The following is a 21,460-nucleotide window of genomic DNA, read 5'->3' as shown; positions in this document are numbered from 1 at the left end:
GCTGATCTGAGTATGAGAAATCAGAAGAGGAGGGATTGATCTAGAATAGGGTGGGAAGAGAATGATAGATGTCCTAAGAGGTGATGAAAGTAGTCACTATTGAGCTCATCACTGTTCAAAGCTTTTTTTTTTTTTTTTTTTTTTAATTTTCAAACTCTTGAATACTTTATTCGAAATTTAATACATCTGTTTCTGATTCATTTACTCTGAACTCATCAAAATATTTTTTTTTTTTTTTTTTTTTTATTTAATAGCCTTTAATTTACAGGATATATACATGGGTAACTTTACAGCATTAACAATTGCCAAACCTCTTGTTCCAATTTTTCACCTCTTACCCCCCCCCCCCCTCCCCTAAATGGCAGGATGACCAGTAGATGTTAAATATATTAAAATATAACTTAGATACACAATAAGTATACATGACTGTTCAAAGCTTTAGCAAAGAGGAGAGTCACCTCTTCCTTTGAGTCAGTAAAAAGGTCAGAAAGGTATGGTGAGAGCCATGTGGAAAAGGGGGATAGAAAGGATTGTTATGAATTGCTTTAGTTTTGTATGTAAAGGAAGAGTTTTTTGAAGGGTGAAAATGGGATGCTTGAGAAGAAAAGAAGGTTGAGGAACATGATAGAGACCAAATACCTGGAGCTTTGACATCATAGACTTGCTGATCCCCTGTTTGTTGCACTTCTGTACCTTCCTACTGTATCTGATCTAGATGATTAACACACACTACACTCTTGAAGGATTTAAATTATTCTTTGTATTTTTTGTGTAGTATTGTATCCTAGTGTATTATAATTTGTGTTAATAAATGTTGGTTAAATTATATTTATTGATTTACTGAAGTGCTTTTTGCCTTTGGTAGAGAACTCCCAACTATTCCTGGAAGAGCATTTTTTCAGTTTTTCTCAGCTTTGTCATTTGAAATACATAATTAAGCTCAGTGCTGGTGCAAGCAAGATTTTTGATTATTTTAGGAAGGAAAACTTCTAAGCCAAAATAATTATCTCCTAATACCAGGGAAGATGTTATCAATGCAATAAATTCCCTTTTTACCTTGAGGCAGTAGTGAAAACTTAATGATCTGTAGAGGTACTTTCATGGTCATCTTTTGCATCTAATTGACAGGTGCTGTAGTAAAGGAAGGAAACTTTTGAAAAGTGGTCTTTTAAAATAATTTTTTCTTTCCATAATTATTACTTTTACTGTTTTAAAAATTAGGGATGTCTATGAAGAAAATAGATTTCTAGATATTAAGGTCTCTTTTGGACCTTGTTCTATTGGTTATTTTCTTTTCCTTTTCCTCTTTCCTTTTCCTTCCCCTGGGATTTTATATCTAACATTTATTAAGTGGTTACTAATGTGCTGAACATTGCTAAACACTGTGGGATACAAAGAAAGGCAACTCCGCCACCAGTACATCCTGTCATCTTAGCCAATCTGAGAGGTATGTGATAGAGGTATCTCAAAATTGTTTTAATTTGCATTTCATTTTATCATCTGGAAATTATTCATATACTTTCCCCATTTATCAATTGGTGATAATAACTGATAGGTGCTTTTATTGAGAGACAACGTGGTATAGGATAAAGAGATTTCACTTTGAAACCAGAAGACCTATTTTCAAATCAGTCCTCTCATACACATAGTTGCTTGTGTAGTTCTGGACAAGTTACTTAACTATTTGGTTTTTAGGTAGCCCTCTAAGATTATAAATTATAGGAAAAATGCAAAACCTGCATTGGTTGAGGGAGTTTCCTAATTTGAGAATTTCTGATCTTTCAACGTTAAAATATATACACATATCCTCTCATCTTCATAACAACCCTCTGAGGTAGGTGCTTTTATTATCATCTGCATTTTACTATGAGGAACCTAAGACTGAGTGTTTGACTCTGGATACAAAAACAGTTCCTCCTCTCGGGTACGTTACAATCTCATAGGAGAAGACAGTAACATATTGTAAGGGATTTAGAAGGGAGGAAGTAGTCAAGGATATGCTTGGGGAAGCATGGCTTAGATCTAACCATAGTGATATAGTGATGGTCTGGTTCTAGTCCAGAAAAGGCAAAAGCTCACCTAATAGAACTCTGATCCAAGGACAAAATGAAAGAGGGCAGGATTGGGGATCTGACTAGGAAGGTTTATGAAAGTAGGAACATTGAGAAAAGAAACATATTGTGAAAGATGTGAAGATGTTTTTGATGCATATAAAACGTGATTGGGTGAGAGATCAGGGCTAGATTTTACTGCTAATTTAGATATAGGTTTGAGTGTCTGGCAAACAAGTGATATTTGCAATTCTGAGGATAATCATTTAACTGAGGGAAAGAGAGAGGGCAAAAAACAGACAATAAGAGGAAAATTAGTTGAAGCCAAAGGAGGAGCAGTCACGTGCTACAAAGAGATTAAAGAGAAGAATCAGGGAGAAAAATATTTTGAATTATGCTCTCATATAATTTATGTAACCTCAGTTGTAGAATAATGATTCAAAGAGTTATGATAAAGAAGGGATATATTGTATATCCTGAAGCCTCTGCAAAATTTCAGGAAATAGAACATATTCTGTATTTGGCCATTTGAGGTACAGACATTTATGTGTCTGCATCTTTATGAAAGTCCATTTAGTCTTTCTAGATGTATGTAATAGGCAAGCTACAACAATATCCCACTAGTATTTGTAGGATTCTTTTTAACATTTTGGAAATTCATTCAAGATTATCTCATATATATATTTCACATAATGTAATATAATTCTCTTAATTATCCTTTATTATCCACATTTTACTTATGAGGAAACTGAGTCAGTGATATTAATTTGATTGTGATTAAATTGAATTTGCTTATTTGAAATTGATTTGCCCCATCTCACACAGCTAATATTTATCTAAAGCAGGACTTCATTTCAGATCTTCCTGATTCCAGTGGCAATGTTCTACCTACCTGCCTCTTTCTTTGGAAGGATTCATGTTATAAAAGTTTCAGTAGACATGATATGAAAAATTCTTCCATCACTATTGATTAGAGAAATGCAAATTAAAACAAGTCTGAGGTACCACTTCAATATCTCAAATTGGCTAAGATAAAAAGAAAACATGATAGATGTTGGTGGGGATGTTGGAAAACTGGGACACTAATACATTGTTGGTAGAGTTGTGAAATGATCTAACCAGTCTGGACAACAATCTGGAACTGTGTTTAAAAGGCTATAAAACTGTGCACACATTTTGTCCCAGCAGTGCTGTTTCAGGGTCTGTTTCTCAAGGAAATCATAAAGGAGGGAAAAGGACTCACATGTGCAAAAATATTTGTAGCATTTTTTTTTGTGGTAGCAAAGAATTGGAAATGGAGTAGATATCCATCGAGTGGGGAATGGCTGAACAAGTTGTGGTATATGAAGGCAATGGGATATTATTGTTCTACAAAAAATGAAGAAGTTGATTACAAGAAAGGCTTGGAAAGATTTACATAAACTGATGCCAAGTGAAACAAGCAGAACCAGAAATACATTGTACACAATAACAGCAAGAATGTGTGATGATCAACTATTAAAAGACTTGGTTCTTCTCAGTGGTTCCGTGATCTAAAGCAATCCCAGTAGACTTTGGTCAGAAATGCCATTTGCATCCAGAAAAAGAACTAAGGAGACTAAATGTAAATCAACACATGCTATGTTCACTTCTTTTTTCTTTTTAGTTTTCTCTCTCCCATGGTTTTTACCTTTTGCTCTGATTTTTCTCTTCCAACAGGATTCTTAAAGCAATGTGTATTAAAAATAAACAAATTTACCAGAAATTAAAAAAAAAAGAAGAAAAGAAAATTTATCTATCTCCTGCTCCCCTCCTACCCCTATTTCTGGAAAATCAGATTTTAAAGAAGGAAGCTATTCTTATGATAGGCAATAGATGAAAAGTGACATAATCCAGATTTATCTCAAAGAAAAAGGGAATTATATAGTTTGTCACCTGTTCGTTATAAAGCATGATACTCCTGATTGGCCTTGAATACCGCCTCCTTTCCCCTTCCCCCCAGTGCACTGGGAGAGCAGGTTCAGTAATTAAGAATTATCTGGACAGTGGGCTGATTTCTCAAAGGAAAAGGCTTTGCTGTGGTAGAAAGCAGGACGGGACCCAAATAGCATCAGAGGCTAGGTAGTCTAAGGGGAGTACTTCAGGATGGTATTTAAGAATGGGGTAGAGGGAGAAGTTTCTTTTTGCTCATTGCCCTCTTGAATAAGATGTTTACATCTTAACCATTGGGTAAATTTTGAGAAAAAAAAAAGAAATAGAAACATGTAGCAGGACCCAAATTTCCTGGCATCCTGTGTACTAGGATGAAAGCTTCTTGTACCTGGGTGTGTGATTAACCATGTCCTGTTTACTAAAACCCAAGTCCTCTGTACCTCTGTACCTCTTCTGGTGGGCAATAATAAGATTGGGTCCCCTCCTCCAGCGGGGTCAAAGAATGTTGTGTTTAGGTTGTGATCTGTTAGGAGTATTGTAATACTGGCTGCTAAAACTGGCAGAGATAGGAGAAGTAGGACTGCTATAATTATCACGGATCAGAGGAATAATGGTGTCTGTTTTTTCCCCCATTGGCCCTGCTGGAACCCATCCCTCTAGCCCTAAATCTATGAAACTACGATAATCTATTTGGTATATTATTTTTCACCATTTTTTTCATTTTTATTGAGGCAATGTGACTTGCTTAACGTCATACAGCTAGGAAGAATTAAGTGTCTGAAATCAGATTTAAACTCAGATCCTCTTAACTTCAAGACTAGTGCTTTATCCATTGTGCCATCTACTTACCTCTAAAACCTTAATTTGATTGTCATTTAAAGCCCTTTACAGTCTCTCCAACCTCTCTTTCTTTCTAGGATCTTTACCCTTCACACACTTTAGCTAAATTGGCCCACTGACTATTCTTTGTTCTCTTTCTTTTTTGTATGTGAGATAATTGGGGTTAAGTGACTTATTCAAGATCACTCAGCTAGTAAGTGTTAAGTGTCTTGGATCAGATTTGAACTCAAGTTCTCCTGACTTTAGGATCATTTCATTATTCACTTTCCCATCTAGTTCCCCTCAATCATATTTTTCAACATTCGTTTTAGTAAGACAGCAAGCAATCTGATATAGGTTAAATATATGCAGTCTTTTCAGATATATTTCCATATTTGTCATAATGTGCCAGAAAAATCAGACCAAGAAGGGGGAAAAAACCAACTAACAAATATCGTCCCTGCCCCCCCCCCCAAAAAAAAAAAAGATGAAAAAAATCTGCTTTGAGCCACTTTCGGTCTCCATAGTTCTCTCTCTGGATGTGGATGGTATTTTCCATCACATATCTATTGGAATTGTTTTGAATCACTGCATTATTGAAAAAAGTCAAATCCATCACATATTCTTGTGATCATTACATATTCTTTTTCACTGTTTTTTATTCCCAGCTTAGTTTCCTTTTGTTTTTCAGGATTTGGATAGCCTGCCTTCCCTCCTCCCTTCTCTTTTAAAAATTTTATTTTGCAAATTTGCCATTAGTTGGTATGTATGCTTAGGAAGTGAAATTTTTTGCTTTTAGTTTAAGGAAAATATCACTAAGGTAAACATATTAGGAAAAAAACATACAGTTACCTATGAATTATTCTTGTTAATAGTAAGAAATAAAGGTACAGAATTAAGTTTGTCCAGTAGCTTAGATACTTTTAAGTTTTGAATTACACATATAGTATAATTATAGTAAAAATATAAGAAAATGGCTGTTTTTTTAATAAAATATATTTTAATATAATTATAAAATTTTGAGCGAAAAAGAACTTTATTTAGAATGCTTCATTATAATGGTAAAATTCTTATATTTTAAAAATACTTGAATGAACTTGACTTGTTTTGTTTTTTATTTTTAGCAGAGTTCCCATATAGATGTGGTTCGTTTTCCGTGTGTGGTTTATATCAATGAAGTCCGTGTCATTCCACCAGGAGTAAGAGCTCATAGTAGTCTGCCTGATAATAGAGCATATGGGTAAGTCAACTTTGCAAATGAAAAATTTGTCCTATATGAAAGATTGATATGTTTTAAGAGTATGTGTTTATCTATTCCTTTAACAATTATTTGACATCTGCTTTGTGTCAGCCACTAGGGATACAAAAGCATAAACGCAATAGGCCTTGCTCCGAAGCAGCTTATATCCTGTATAGATGGGAAACAACTTCAAAAGAGAAGTAAATATGAAATTTTTGGGGGATGGTTATGGGAGGATGCCACAAACAAGTTATGGGGATCAGTTTAACCTATTGTTGGAGGTGGCATTTGAACTGAACCTTGAAGGAGGGAGGTCAAACAGTGATTACTTTCAAAGAATAAGGGATGATGTGATGAGGCATGGAATGTCATACTACAATGAAGAGTAACAAGTAGGCCAGGCTCACTGGATAGTAAAGTTTGTAAAGGAGACTCATACGCAGTAAGACTAGAAAGGTAGGCTATGACCAAAAGCAATAGAGGATTATTGAAACTTTTTGAGTATCAGAGTGATAGTTAGACCTGAGCTTTAGATCTATTATTATTAGGTTGAATATTAATTCGACAGAATGAAACCTATATTTTTATACATGCAGTATTGAATAAATTTTCCTTAGTAGTTGTAAGGGCTTGAATTATTTGTTTGCGGTCCCCTTCTATTAGGCTGTGATGTGCTCATGTGATAGAGCCCCTGAGGAGAGAAGAATGGCTGTATTTAATAGTGGGACTTGCAATGGGTTAAGAGGATGGATTCCAGCAGGAGGTCAGCAGCCCCCTAGTTCCAGAGCTGGGGAGAGGCTTGAGTGGTAAAAAGCTCAGAAAAAGTTTCCTAAGTAACTTAAGATTATTGATCTGCTTTCAAGTAGTAATACACAAATTAAGGAATGTATTAATTTTTTTTTAGCACTGTCAATTTAACCTATATTTTTTGCTTTAAGGCATACATTTATCTTTGTAAATTGGCTATTTTCTAAAACAAGTTCAATATAATGAGTTAACTTTTCAAATGTTAGTATAAAGTTGTATTTAGTAGTAGGTAGTAGTATTTAGTAGTAATAGTAGTAGTGTAGGTAGTAGACTATGTATAAAGTTTTTCTTTTTAATTTGAGTTTTTTTTTTTTTTTTTTTTTTTAAATATAAAAAGATGCTAGCTAGTACAGAGAATAGCTTGTTGCATGCACCTGGAAAGATTCAGTGGATCTTCCTACAGATGCAGGCGCAGAACTGTTTATACCACAGTGGGCCTGTTGCATCTCATTTTCTGAAATCATGCATTGGGATGATGCCATTATAATACTTAATGTGTAGTAAACACTCAACTAAATACTTACTAACTTATAACTTTGTTCAGCTTAAGTTAAAAATAAAAAAACCAAAAAAGCAGGCCAAGTAGATAAATAATAAGACAGAAATATACTGCAAACAATCAGAAACCTGCTTTTAAAAACTTTTTGTGTTATTTCCTTTCAGATAGGACTCATATACAGAATTCATATTAAAAGTCTATATCTAATATCAGCTTCGGAATTTTTTAAATTGAAAAAACTTAAAAAGTTCAACAGTGACATGTTAATTCAAATAATCCTAAACACATTTTTTCTATTTTTCAAGTGATTGATGCACAGACTTCAAAAATAAGACTACCTTCAATGAGCTCATAAAGTAAAATATTTGCTTTCATGATTTTATTCAATAATGCAGACTGTAGAAATGGATTAAAATATTTATTCAAGTAAATACTTGTGATAGATCTTTCTAAAATAAATGATGAATTTCCCTCATGAAAGAATAGCAAAAGGAATATTTTTCTTTGGAAATGTTTTTATTTGTTAAATGTTTCTCAATTATCTGTAAATTTTTAAAAACATCCATTTAAAAAAATGTTAACTTTCAAATTCTTTCCATTCCTCTTTTTTCTTATTCATTGAGAAGACAAGCAAAATGCTATCAAGTACACGTGAAGTCATGTCAAACATATTTCCATATTAGCCATGTTGTAGAAGAAAACATGTAAACCCCAAGAAATATAAAGAAAAAAGTATTCTTCTATATTTAATATCTACTGGTCATCCTGCCATCTAGGGGAGGGGGGGGGTAAGAGGTGAAAAATTGGAACAAGAGGTTTGGCAATTGTTAATGCTGTAAAGTTACCCATGTATAAATCCTGTAAATAAAAGGCTATTAAATTAAAAAAAAAAAAAAAAAGAAAAGAAAAAAAAAAAGAAAAAAGTATTCTTCAATCTGAACTTGAGTTCACCAGTTTTCTCTCCAGAGATGAATAGCTACATTTGGCTTTTAAAAATGATTTCATCAACAAACAGAATTATAATTACCCTAAAGCAGCTGTTCTGAAAGTGTGGTCTGGGGATATGAAAATTCATGATCTACTTACTGTCCATATGAAACTTATACTTTTGTTGAGATCAGAAAAAGTAGTTTAAATTTTTAATTTGGTAAGAATTTTTTACTAGAGTTTGTCATAGCACAAAGATGGTTATGGATTTTCTGTGTCCTTGAATAGAAACCTTGAGAAAATTTAATTGGAGAGGCTTAGTGCTAGAAGGTTGATTGCTTAATGGTTAATTATTATTAATATTTTTTTGTACTTTTCTGTATGGATTTATTTTATTTTATTTTTTGTTTTGTTTTAATTTTTAATACTATTTTATTTTTCTAAATACATGCAAAGATAACTCTCAACATTCACCTTTGCAAAAGATGGTTGATTATTTTTGTAATAGCAGTAATGCCTTCTATTAAGCACAGATGGAATCAAAATCTGTAACCTATTGAAGAATATAACAAACTAGGACAACAGAATTTATATGGCTTTTGTAATTGATCACTTGGATGGGATATGTTTGCCCTTTGTCATGTATACCATGACTCATTTTTGGTTAGATTTGAAACGTAACAACTTTTTAGAGTAAAAAACATCATGTTGCCAAAAGGGAAAATTATGTAAATAAGGATAATACTCAGCTTTGAAAAAAATAAGCTAATATTATGCTCATATATAGTCTAATACTAAGTACCTTCTAATATTCTATTAAAAACCTTTATATTAAAAAAAAAAAACTTTATATTATTGTTCTTCCACTTACCTGAGCATATAGAACTACTCCAGGTTGTTGAGTCTTAGTCCTTGTTTATATTTTTTTATTCTTTTGAGTGGATTGTTATGAGAAAGGGACATATAATATTTTATTAATATCCTTATCCTGAACTTTGTGATTTGTCACACCTAAATACAGAATTTGTTTAAAATGTGAGAATTTTAAATTTAATTTATTTTAATTTAAAATGTGAGCAGAGAATGTCATTGAGATTGGTGATCAGTTGTATTTATTTTTTTAAATTAAGTGAAAATTAAAAAAAAATCCATACAGATAAAGGTCGATTTTTCCCAGACTTTTAAATGTAATTTTATCACAGTGATACTTATAAGTATAATGTAAGCATTTTAAAGGATATAAAACACTATACAAATGCAAGATATGATAGCTTTTAAATGAAAGCATTTATATAGATAAATTTTAATTATATAAATTTGGAGATTAAAAAACCTTTGATGATTTGTGATTTCATTGATGCAAGGAAACCTTTTCAACCAATACTGATCCCCTAATCTTCAGTTTGTAGTCTTTCAAATTTACTTGGGGATATTGGAAGATTAAATAAAACTTGACCAATATCATGTGGTCAGTATACATCAGAGATGGGACATGAAGCCAGATCTTTTTTTTTTCCTAAGTTGTGACCATAGATGTTTTTATTCATTAGTGATTTTATCAGTGTTAAGTGAAATATTAAATCATGGCACGTCTGCTAAAAATGGCAAGGTTCCCTAGTATCTCCTGTTTGCAGATAGCCTCATTTTAATTGCATTAAGACCCAAAATGTTATAGGACCTATGGCTTCACAAAGAGATTGTCCTAATGAGCTACACATGAAAAAAAAAGTAGATTAAGAATGAGTACTCAGACTGTTGAATGGTACATAGTGGTACATATATCTTAGTTTCTGTAAATAATGATTAAGATCCAGAACTGAATAATTGCAGAGTGGTTTTATGACTTTTTAAGCTTTTTGAATCTCTGAACCTGTTGACTTGCATTTGGATAATTTAATTTTTTGAATGATCTCATTCTAGTCCCTGCCACACAATTGCAATTTTTTAAGCTGCAGAATTCATTCAGTGATACTGTCTAGGTGTATCATAGGACATCATGAGTTTTGAGTAATCTGAATTGCAGGTGAGCCAAGTAGAAAGATTCATAGTGAGCATAGGTAGGTTATAGCCAATTATCATGACAACTTCTGCCCAAGAAGTTTTGAAAAATATAACATTGAGGAAGTTTCTGATCAGAAAAAAGAGGTGTTCTGTTCTTAAGTGTGATCTCAGGTCTTCCATCACTTTTACTGGTCACTGTAGGTAGAGGTGTGATTTGCAGCATAGGAGTCTGATTTCTAAAGGCTATTGCCATCATCCCATTATCAGAGAGGGACCTGTGTTTTACTGCTATTTTTCTCTTGACATCTTGTGGGGGAAAAGTAGAATCCAGATTTTCAGGACTCTGAGGATTACTTTTTAACCTCCTGTGCCTTTCTACATATGAATAAACTTTCATGAAGTTGATAGGTTGTCAGACAAAAATAAATATATTTAGCAAATTGATTAAGATTTTTATTTAGGCCTGAGTTTATCAAGGATGTAGAATGCAGTACTATTATGTTGAAAAGGCTAATTTCTGATCCAGATTTTTAACTTTAACTATTATACATATAGTGTGTGTGTACACACACACACACACACACACACACACGTTAATCGCAACAAAATTTCAGTTGATGATTCTTTTGAAAATTGAGGATCCAGATACTGATATTACTAAACTAGTTGTCTTATATGACATGTTGGAAAAGTTCATATTAAATTTTAATTTCACTATAAAACCTGCAGTACAATTAACGTTCAGTTTAGGTTAATAGAATGTATAATAGATTGAATAATTGAAAGCATTGAATAATCTATACTTATTTTTTATTTGTTTTTGGAACATTTTGTGATTTTTTTTTTCTCTCTTTACCAGAGAGCCATCTCACACAAAATAATTAGCATTGTCTTAAAAAAAAAAAAAACTGACCTGTATATTGGCAAAAAGTGTGAAAACATTTTTGTATTGTTTATCTCTAAAGGGATGAGGTGCTAGTGTTTTCCCATATCTCTTATCTGGAGGCATATTTGTTCTTTACATGTATATTTTTGCTTCATTCACTTGATTTTTATTTTTGTGGTTCTCTGCATTTATATTGCTGTAATCTTTGAATATTTTTAAAACTCAATTTCACTTTGATCAGATTATATAGTTCTTTCATTTTTCTCTTTAAAATCACATTTGTTATTTCTTATAGCAGTGTAATAATGTTCACATGCCACAATTTGTCAGTTATTCTCCAGTCTGTGGGGAATCAAGAGGATTACATAAAATATACTGCTATAAATATTTTGGTGAATATTGATCCCTTGGTTTTGGTGACCTCCTTATAACTTAGTAATGGGATCTTTGGATCTGTGGGCACGGACATTTTAGTCACATAATTCCAAATTGCTTTCCAAAATGATGGTACTGATTCACACTTCTAGTTAACATATTAGTGTATCCTCCCCCAACACCTTCAACATTGACAAAGATGACAAAAGATGGGAATAGTCAATTTGGAGACTGTGAGGTAAAACCTTGAGATTGTTTTGATTGGAGTTTCTCTTAATATTTTTGATTTGGAATATTTTTTAATATGTGATTTTTACTTAGTACAACTAGTTTTTCTTTCTATATTTTTATTATTCTAATATTTACAATTGAATTGCTGTTCTAAAAGGGTCTACATATCTTATCACATAATTTGTGATTTAAAAATATTTGGATAATCATTAAAATGGGCAATCAAATAACTAAAGGTAGTTATGTACTCTATAATGTGTGTAAATATAAATATTCATATGTAAATTTTCATACTATAATATGACTTATTAGGTGCTTTAAAAATCATTGGAAGAAATATTTTCATTCTATAGTCTTAACTTTATAAGCTTATGAAGCTTATAAATTTATAAAATTATAGTTTTATAACAATAAAAACTTTGTGTAGTGTTCTCAGATTTTCAAAGTTCTTTCCTTATATAATTAGTTTGGATTTTCTCTTCATTTTATATGTAAGAAAATGGAATTTTAGAGATGATGTGATTATATATGCATTTCACACCTGTTGTTTTCTAACAGGAATTTCAACCAAGTTCAGTGCTATTATACCACACCAGGTTGCCATTATTCTGTTATTTCAAATTGATGTTTTGAAAAAAGAATGTCAACCACTAAGTACAAGTTGAATTCTTTCTTTTAAATTTAATTTTTCTTTTAATCTCATCTCTGTTTTGTTTCAAGGGAAACCTCTCCGCATACATTTCAGCTAGACTTTTTTTTCAACAATGTAAGCAAACCAAGTGCTCCCGTTTTTGATAGGCTGGGAAGGTATGTATTTGTCTGGTTATTTCATTAGAGATTAATGATTTCTAGCACAGCTCTATTATTTATTATTATTAAAGGAACAATATGGAAATATGTTTGTTTTATCTAAATTATTTGTAACATTATTTGAACTTTGAAGAAATTTTAGTCTCCAAAAGGAGATAATGACTAGTTTTTTTGAGACCACAGATTTTTCCAAAATACATAGGAGAAATTTGTTATATTTTGTGTTCTTGTATGACATATTACTTGTAAGATCACTTGTAATTTGATTATGAAATAATCTTCAGGTGAACATCAGATAAATTACTTGACATGGTAGTAACTAAAAATGTGTCAGAATTTTTTCAGTTCATTGATAACAAGTGATTAAACTATCTTCTGCCTTTCCTTTTAGATAGAGTGTTGTAAAAATTGTTTAATTTACTTTTTTAAAAAGTTTTTTATATTGGATTTTATTTTAAAAAATTGAGTTCTTCAAACTTCAGGCATTCTTGATAAAGGGAGTAAAAAAAAAGTAATAGAAATTGAGTGAATCAGTTAAAAGAAAGTACTTTTTAAAAAAAAAAACTGATTTTTTGCAATTGAACAAATTTTCTTATCTTGGGCTTCATGGAGTCTCCCAAAAGGAATATTTCTTGGATGGTGGTGGTGGTAGTGGAGTGGGGGTGTGATGGTGATGGGGGTGGTATGGGTTATTTGTGAACTTTGATAGGGAAAAAAAAACCCTATGTACTTATTTTCCTTAATCTTTAGTTGAAATTTAGTATATCTTTCAAATATGAGTGCCTTTAACAAACTGCAGTGTGACCCATAATTCTGTTAGCAATAGAAACGAGAGTTTTTGTATTGTCAGTTTTTCTAGAAATGTTCAAATATCATTTATGCTCATTAGTGCTTTGAAATGGCATAGTTATTAGATCCCCTTGTGATTAATGATAGATTGAATGTGATTCATTGATCACAATCTTCCTGCCTCTAGATCTTCATGCTTCATTAGACTCCCAAAGGGATTCATGACACAAAAAAGATTATAAATTCTAGCTAGAGAGGAATATGCATTTTTTGAGAAAAGAAGCTGTTAGAATGAAAGAAAATAAGGTTAAAAGTACATATAGAAATTTCTTCAAGATGAGAATTTACCAGTCAGGTATAATGGAAATAAAGTATCTTGCTAGTTTCATAAATTTTTATTTTTTATTTTTTCTGTATGTTAGCCTTAGGACTAGCAAAGATAAATTTTCAGTCTTTGAAAAGATAAAGTTTGAAAAGATTTTTAGGAGAATATTAGTTTATATAGGATAAAGGTAACTAATTTGTATATTCTAAAATCGTTATTGTTGTTGAAACCTGCTTGTGTGTGTGATGTTTTTCTTGTTTTGATTTTGACGTCAATTTGAGATAATAGAAATTGTATATTTTACATTTAGTATTTAGCATCTTTTTTATTTATTTAAAATTTAAATACAAAATAGGGAGAAAAACATTACTATGTGCATAGCAGAACATAAGAGAAGATTCAAAGTATAAAGCAATAACATTCCATTTCAAGAAACTATAAAATAAGTACTATACATTGTTTTCAGAGCTGTGTATCTTTTTTTTGTTCCTTGCAGATTTTCTTTTGTTTTTTGCTATACACTTTTACTTAATTCTTTTTCTCCTTTTTCTTCTTCCACTTCAATTAAGTGCAAATACATACACACACATATATGTAGATATCTATAATCATACACATATTTACACTTACACATTTACATATATCTATGAAAAATCATAGAACTTAACATGTTAATGAGTTTTTAGTAAGAAATGGAAATATTTTTAATGTACTAATTATGTACTGTCTGGTATAGTACTAATTACTGCTATTACTAATTGTTATGGTAATGACTTGAATATTCTATGAACAGTGTTGCATATGAACTTTCATTTTTATTCTACTTTTTTCATAGTCTGGACTATGATGAAAACACCTCTATCATCTTTAGACCTAATGCAAAGGTAAAGTGAAAGCCCTCTTTTCATTTTTAAATTCCATTTACCATTTGAATTTTTGATGAGTTCCAAGTCTTCCTCTCTAATACAAAAGTTGAATATATATATATAAATATATATATATAAACTAGTGGTTATTGAATATTGGCTAGATCAGTTACTGCTCAGCAAAGGACCTCATGCCTTGTCTGCTTTTGCATCAAAAAGTGATTTTTTCGTGTAGTAGAAACATTCTAATATAGTTCTGTACCTGCCCTGCCTTTTTTCTCTAGTGAAGTGGTTACCCAACAGCTCTCCTTTCCCTGTTTACATTTAGGTGGGAGTGTATAGAAGAGGGCAGGCAAGTAAGAGACATCATTGTTAAGCTTTATACTTTTGTGTATGACTTAAGGTTGTGTTATTTTGTGAAAATTGAATATTTTGATATATTCTACCAGCACATCAGAATGAGTTTATATGATTTTATTTTTTTTTTAAATTTCAGAGTAGTTTCTTTGTACCATTTCATCTAAATGTTATTTAATGGAAAGGAAATTTTAAAAAGTCTAGTATGATCAGTCTTTTAAACCTTTCTTAGGTTAGTAGTAGTAGTGTTAGAGCAGTACTGTCATAAGGAACCTTTAGAGTGTTTTCATCCACAATATTTAATCTTTTGAACATTTTAAAGCTTTAGGCATTCATTTTTTTTTCTTCTATTTTGATCTCAAAGGGTTAATGTGATGTTGTTAAGCATTTCTTCCTCAGAAGGTATTGCAGTCCCTTCAAAACAGCTGTGGTATTGACACTTTTTTTCCCCTAGTCATACACATTCCTTGAGGAAATTATTTCATTCAGTGGAAACTTTGTCCATATTGGCACTTAATGTAGCATGGTGGATTTCAAAGAGTACTGGACTGTATCAGGATCTGGATCTCATTTTGCTATTTTATTTTTATAAACTGTTTTTAAAATGGAGTTAGTTCCCTTTTCTACTTTAGATGACTGTTGTGAGCATCAAATGAAAGGACTAAAAGTGCTTTGAGAAAGTATATAGTGTTGTATTTATGTACACACACATATTATGTGTATATGTATATAGCTAATGTTATTTCTCAAAGAATGAGTTAATAGAATGATATAAAGGCTTTGATCTACTGAGATGAAAGTTTCCATTTAAATTTCTTGGAAATTAAGGACAAGCCAAGCTTTTTCTTAGACGTCTTGACAGCTGAATTTTTTTTTTTTCTAACCCATGATACCTTTTGGAGATTTTCTTCTTAAGAATCAAGGTGTTGTATTATGTGAAAGTGGAGAGAGAGAGAATATAAGGACTACTATGGATTTTTTATTATTGAGGTGGCTTAGATAAATAGCTTATGTTTTGGGATAAATTTCGAGTATAGAGAATCATTGCTTTGTCAGTCTTTCCATCTACTCATTCTTTTTGTAAAAAGTACTTGTGAATAAAGTCTGACTTGCTCTTTTCACCTTTGTAATAAATTCTATAAGGAAATGAGGGCAATTGATATTTTTATGAGCTTCATTTGAATCTGTATTTGTTATAGTTGTATAGGATTTTATAGTTTCCATGCTTTACCTCATCTGCATTCTCTGGGCTACCTATGGATCTGGGAAGATGAATTTTTTAAAGAGTCAAGATGAAATAGTGTATAGAATTCTGGAGGACTTAAAGATATTGAAAATATACATACTGCAGGGGTCCATGATTGTGAAATTTGCTACATAGAGAAATATTGAACCTTTACTATTCCAATTCTGTTTAATTTTGATCCCTGAATTTTCAGAATATTTTGAATAATGATTGTAGTTAGAATCTAGAGTATTATTTCAACTTATTTTCAGTCATATTGAAATTTTACTTCAGCCTTTGACGATTTGTTCCTTTTAAACAAATCAGGTAAATACTGATGGCTTGGTTCTAAGAGGTTGGTACAACTGTCTGACACTAGCAATATATGGATCCGTTGATAGAGTGATAAGTCATGATAGAGACTCTCCACCACCACCACCTCCACCTCCACCTCCTCCACAGCAGCAGCCAAGTGTAAAAAGAACTCCAAAACATGGTAAGTATTTCAGAATTTTCAGGAAGCAGTGAAATCTGCATGAATAGTTTTGTTTTTCCAATCAAAATAAGACAAATTTTTTTATATTTGGGCCTTGCATCTCACTTCAGCTAAGGTCTCAGCTCAACTTTCTTTTCTGTATAGTCATGTTATTAGATATAGGTCTTTTGATTTTTCTTGTATTCTTCAAAAGAGCATGCTTTTTAAAAATCTTTTAGAACTAATTTAAAAAAGAACATTTGATGAATTTACTATAAAACTTATGCTCTAAGTTTTATAGCATACTCACAAATAAATAAACTAATAAGAGTATTAAAAAATCTATTGTAAAATGGAAATGATTTCATAATGATATAGAATATAGAATGGTTTTAATATTAATTTTTAGAAAACCCACTTTAACTGAAATTTTCAAAATAATACACAAAATCAATTTTTTAGCAGTTTACATATCGCTGAAACATCCTGCTGATGGAACCACTTCTAATTCTCATATGGTCTTAATGTCATTAAAGGGAAGGCAGGGAAATTGGGAACTTCTGATTGTTAGCTTCTTGCCTTTTATAGATTATGGAGCTGATGTCCAGAGAATCTTATTCCTCTTCATCACTTGGTACTGTCATTAGTATAAGGTGTGTACAGTAGGCTATTTAAGGACATATAACAAAATTATGTGGAGGTCAATGTGAAAATGATTTGTGTTACCAAAATTTGTTTATGGTAAACTTTTCAGGATCACATGTTTTTCATAAATCAATGTTTTGTTCCTTATATGATGTTGAAGTTTGTAGTATTATGTACTTGAGGGGTAAAGAAGTACATTAACATTGTTTTTTATTAGAATTCATATGTTCCTTTTTGAAATGTGATTTCTGGAAATAAAGATTAATTGACAAAATATCAAGAGCCATGAAAGAAAATTTTATCACCTTGATCAGTTTAGTAGATTACTAGTTCTTGAGCCTTTTTTTTTTTTTTTTAATGTATTGCATTCAAATGAGATAATGTATATAAGGTCTTTTGCAAACCATATAAAGTCCTACATATATGTATTACCATTTTACTACTTTACATAATAATACCTTTTTTTTCTTATAAAAATTTAGCAGATGGTGAGAAAGAAGAGCAGTTTAATGGAAGTCCTCCAAGACCACAGCCCCGAGGACCAAGGACTCCTCCAGGACCCCCTCCACCTGATGATGATGATGATGATGAACCTCTGCCAGTACCAGGTACAGTAAAATCAAAATTATTTCATTTTTCAGTTTTCTGATTAGCAGCATTATGAACAAAAGTTTCAGTATTACTTAGTACTTGAAGATAAAAATATTTTAGTGGATAAAAAGACAGTAAAGTATTACTAGAATATATAGTATAATATTTGCAGTATCTCTTTTAGTATTGTATATTTTGGTTATACTTACTGGGTAAGGTGTATTTTTAACAATCTGTGATAACTATTGGCTATTTTCTAATTATTGTGAGAATTGAGTATTAGGAAATACTTGCTAAAGATAAGAAGTTTTTCTTTCATTCTATTTAAAACATTAAAATTGTTCTTTTAAAAAAATCTAATTTTCAGTAGTTGGTGAGAAAGAAGATGATGTTCCTCAACGAGAAGATTACTTTGAGCCCATTTCACCTGATCGGACTTCTGTTCATCAAGAAGGGCAGTATTCAGATGAAGGTGAAGTAGAAGAGGATCATCATGAGGAAGGTGAAGATGAAGAAGATGTAGATGTTGAAGAAGAGGAGGATGAAGATGAGGAAGATGGTCATACAGTAGAGAGTATCCCAGAAGAAGAAGAAGATGAAGAAGAGGAGGAAGAAGGTGAAGAAGAAGAAGGTGAAGAAGAGGAAGATGAAGAAGAAGAAGGTGAAGGAGAAGAAGAAGAAGAAGAAGAAGAAGGTGAAGGTAGGCGTTATAGTAAAATAGTAAAACTCCTAAAGAAAACTAACAATTCTAATTTACATATTTAGAAATTCTGCAAAAAACCCCAAACAAACCAATCTTTAATTTAATGATAAAAGTATAACATATAGTCTTTTCTTACAGTATTTGATGAAGTTGCATTTTGAGTGAAGGAATAAAAAAAGATTAAGTACTTTCTGTTTGCCATATACTGTGCTAGGTGCTGAAGATATAAACACAAAAGTCAAGACAGTATCTGCCTTCAAGCAGCTTTCATTCTACTAAAGGAAGCTAACATAAATACAAGAATAGTGGCCAATGAGGAATATTTGATTTGGAATGTTATAGGGATGGTGAATTAGAGCCACAATTAAGTTAATTGACACATCCATACCAGGAGGAATGATGGGAGTTGTTTTGATTGAGGTTCCTGAACTGGAAATGGAAAAGAAAAGAAATGGGAGTTTGGTGGGGTAGAAGGTGAGAATAGAACAAGGAGCAGGATTCTTGGTGTGGTGGCCAAGCATTACAGTTTGCCTATAAGTTGGCCTAGAGGCAGCCATGAATTGGTATCTTTTGTTGGTAAGAGTTTATCAGCTACTTAAGTTTGATAAAATTATTCTTATGGTTAAAGGAAATTTTCAAGGTATTCAGGAATCCTAGGCTTTAGTTTTAGTTTTAATTTTTGGATTGTGCATTTTGTTCTCAAATTCTCGTGTGTGTGTGTGTATGTGTGTGTGTGTGTATGTGTGTTTAAAGGCACATACCTGGCCATATATATGTTTGTACAAAGGTATATGTATATTCACATATCTCTCTACATACATATAGTTTAAGGTTGAGATTTCATTTGTGTAGGAAGCACTTATAAAATTCTTTTACTTTTGTGAATCTCCAACTATTTTGTATCTTATAGTGCAAGTCAATTCCTCAAGGCCTTTGGAGGTAAAACTACTTACTGATGGTTACATACCTAGTGCATGTCAGAGCCAGAATTTCAGCTTAAAGCTTTATGACTGATGCTAACTTTCTATCTATTCTGCTGTGCTATCTATAAATGATAGGATCAAAAAGGGGGAAGCATCATATGAAAAGTTTTGAATTTAGATGCTTTACTTAACTCTTACTTGTTTTCCAGGTAGGGATATATTCTGGACCTTTGATTTCATTGACATAGAGAACTCTGGAACTTCCTCAACCAGGGCAAATTGATGCCTTCTCTTCAATTTATAGTCTTAGAGAGCTGCTAAGGCACTAGGAAGTCAGGTGACTTGCTCAGGGTTACACAGCTAGTATGTGTCTGAGGAATGACTTGAAGCCAGGTCTTCCTGGCTTTGAGGCAGACTCACTATCTAGTGTACCATGTTGCTTCTCATTTGTCTTCCTATTCATTCCTTATTGTAACAGTTAACATTGCATTTGTTAGGAGGACAAAAACAAGTAGAAACTTTTTATGTAAAAAACAATGGAAAAACTGGTTGATTTGATTCTTACTGAAGGATAGTTTGGCTAATCTCTACCAAGTAAAAATATCACTTCTGTCTTAGTAGTCTTGGCCTGGCCAAATAGTTTTGAGCCTTAGAAAATGCTAAAGGTATGTGAGAGAAATATCCTAAAAATTGGCCATTCAAAAAATCTTAAATTCTAAAAAAAACCAGCCCTTCAGACCTACAGATATTTAAATGAAATATGTAAAAATAACATTAGCGTGGAAGAGAAAGCTGTAGAATTGAGTATTTCAGAAGAAGTCTACTGGAAAAGGTTATACAATGTCAAAGCATCAAAAGTTAGAGTGGAACAACCCATGTGGGACATGGTGTAGAAAATAAGAGACTGCTGAATTACATATATCATACTAAGTCTTTTAAGATCTTTTAAAAATAATTACTTCTTTAAAAAGATTCCATGATTAATTTTGAATACTTGACATTTTATTATTAATTTTCAAAGTTTTAGAGCAAAATCATTTTCTTTCTAACTAAAAAAGTTTTGTTCATCAATTTATAAGTGTTTGGAATGCTCCAGTGTTTTAAGATGACTATGTATAATTATGTTTGTATTCAGTCAGTCTATCAACTAGCATTTATTAAGTGCCTACTATGTGCCAGGATCTGTGCTAAGTGTTGGAGATACAAAGAAAGACCAAAAAAAAAATAGTTCCTGCTCTCAAGGAGCTCACAGTCTAAAGAGGGAGACAACATGCAAACAACTGTGTACAAACAAGATACATACAGGTAAATCTGGGGTAGTCTCAGAGGGAAGGCACTAAGGAAGGACTAGGAAAATCTTTTTGCAGAAAGTGGGAATTAGCTTAGCCTTCAGGGAAGGTAAGGAGGGAAAGAGTTCCAGCTTGAAGGACACCCACTGAAAATGCTTAGAATTGAAGATGGAGTTTTGGGTGTTAGGAATTCCCATCACGTTAGAAAATGTAAATTTCAAATTTTGTTGAGGAAAAAATTTTTTTATGGAATCTAACCTAGTTTTAACGTAAAGGTGGCATGGTATTATTTACAGTGCTTAATTAATAGTTTATCCTCAAAGATTATTGTTTTTAGTAATAATACTTAGGGTCCTTTTCTTGAAGGTGAAGAGTCTAAAAATTCTTACTTTTTGCTTTTGTCACTGTATCTTGTATTTCTTTTTCTAACTCAAACTTTTTATCAGTTGCAAAGAAATCTGGGAAAGAAAAATTTTTGGTGTCTGTTTTCTTTCTTAATAGTTATTCAGAATAATGGTTTTTACTATTCAATGAGTTAAAAGGATGTAGACATGAAGTTGAAATTTTGAGATACTTTTAGTTTATTTCTTTGATTTGGGTACTTATTTGTATGGACATGTCTTGCAATTCCACTATTCCTCGTGAATTGCTAATGGTTCCAAAAATTCATTATATGGTATATAACCTAGTGATGAGCCAGTTCAGACTTAACTAA

At 31.8% G+C, this 21,460-nt stretch overlaps 1 protein-coding gene across 3 annotated transcripts in view; it reads left to right on the top strand.

Moving 5' to 3' along the window:
- Positions 1-21,460, top strand: part of VIRMA (vir like m6A methyltransferase associated) — an 88,738-nt gene that overhangs the window by 29,235 nt on the left and 38,043 nt on the right. Inside the window, exons 2-7 of one of the 3 annotated variants that reach the window (XM_023496392.2) lie at positions 5,909-6,021; positions 12,468-12,554; positions 14,507-14,555; positions 16,447-16,615; positions 17,722-17,847; positions 18,198-18,530. In XM_023496392.2, the coding sequence (XP_023352160.1) occupies positions 5,909-6,021; positions 12,468-12,554; positions 14,507-14,555; positions 16,447-16,615; positions 17,722-17,847; positions 18,198-18,530 (877 nt within the window). Of the gene's footprint in view, positions 1-5,905; positions 6,022-12,467; positions 12,555-14,506; positions 14,556-16,446; positions 16,616-17,721; positions 17,848-18,197; positions 18,531-21,460 lie in introns of all 3 variants that reach the window. The other 2 variants (XM_023496391.2, XM_012541722.3) reach the window with 2 other exon arrangements.

The sequence above is a fragment of the Sarcophilus harrisii genome, chromosome 1, assembly GCF_902635505.1.
Source record: "Sarcophilus harrisii chromosome 1, mSarHar1.11, whole genome shotgun sequence".
In the NCBI taxonomy this organism is placed as follows: domain Eukaryota; kingdom Metazoa; phylum Chordata; class Mammalia; order Dasyuromorphia; family Dasyuridae; genus Sarcophilus; species Sarcophilus harrisii.
Note: the sequence above shows the minus strand (reverse complement) of the source record. Positions and strands in the feature narration are given on the sequence as shown.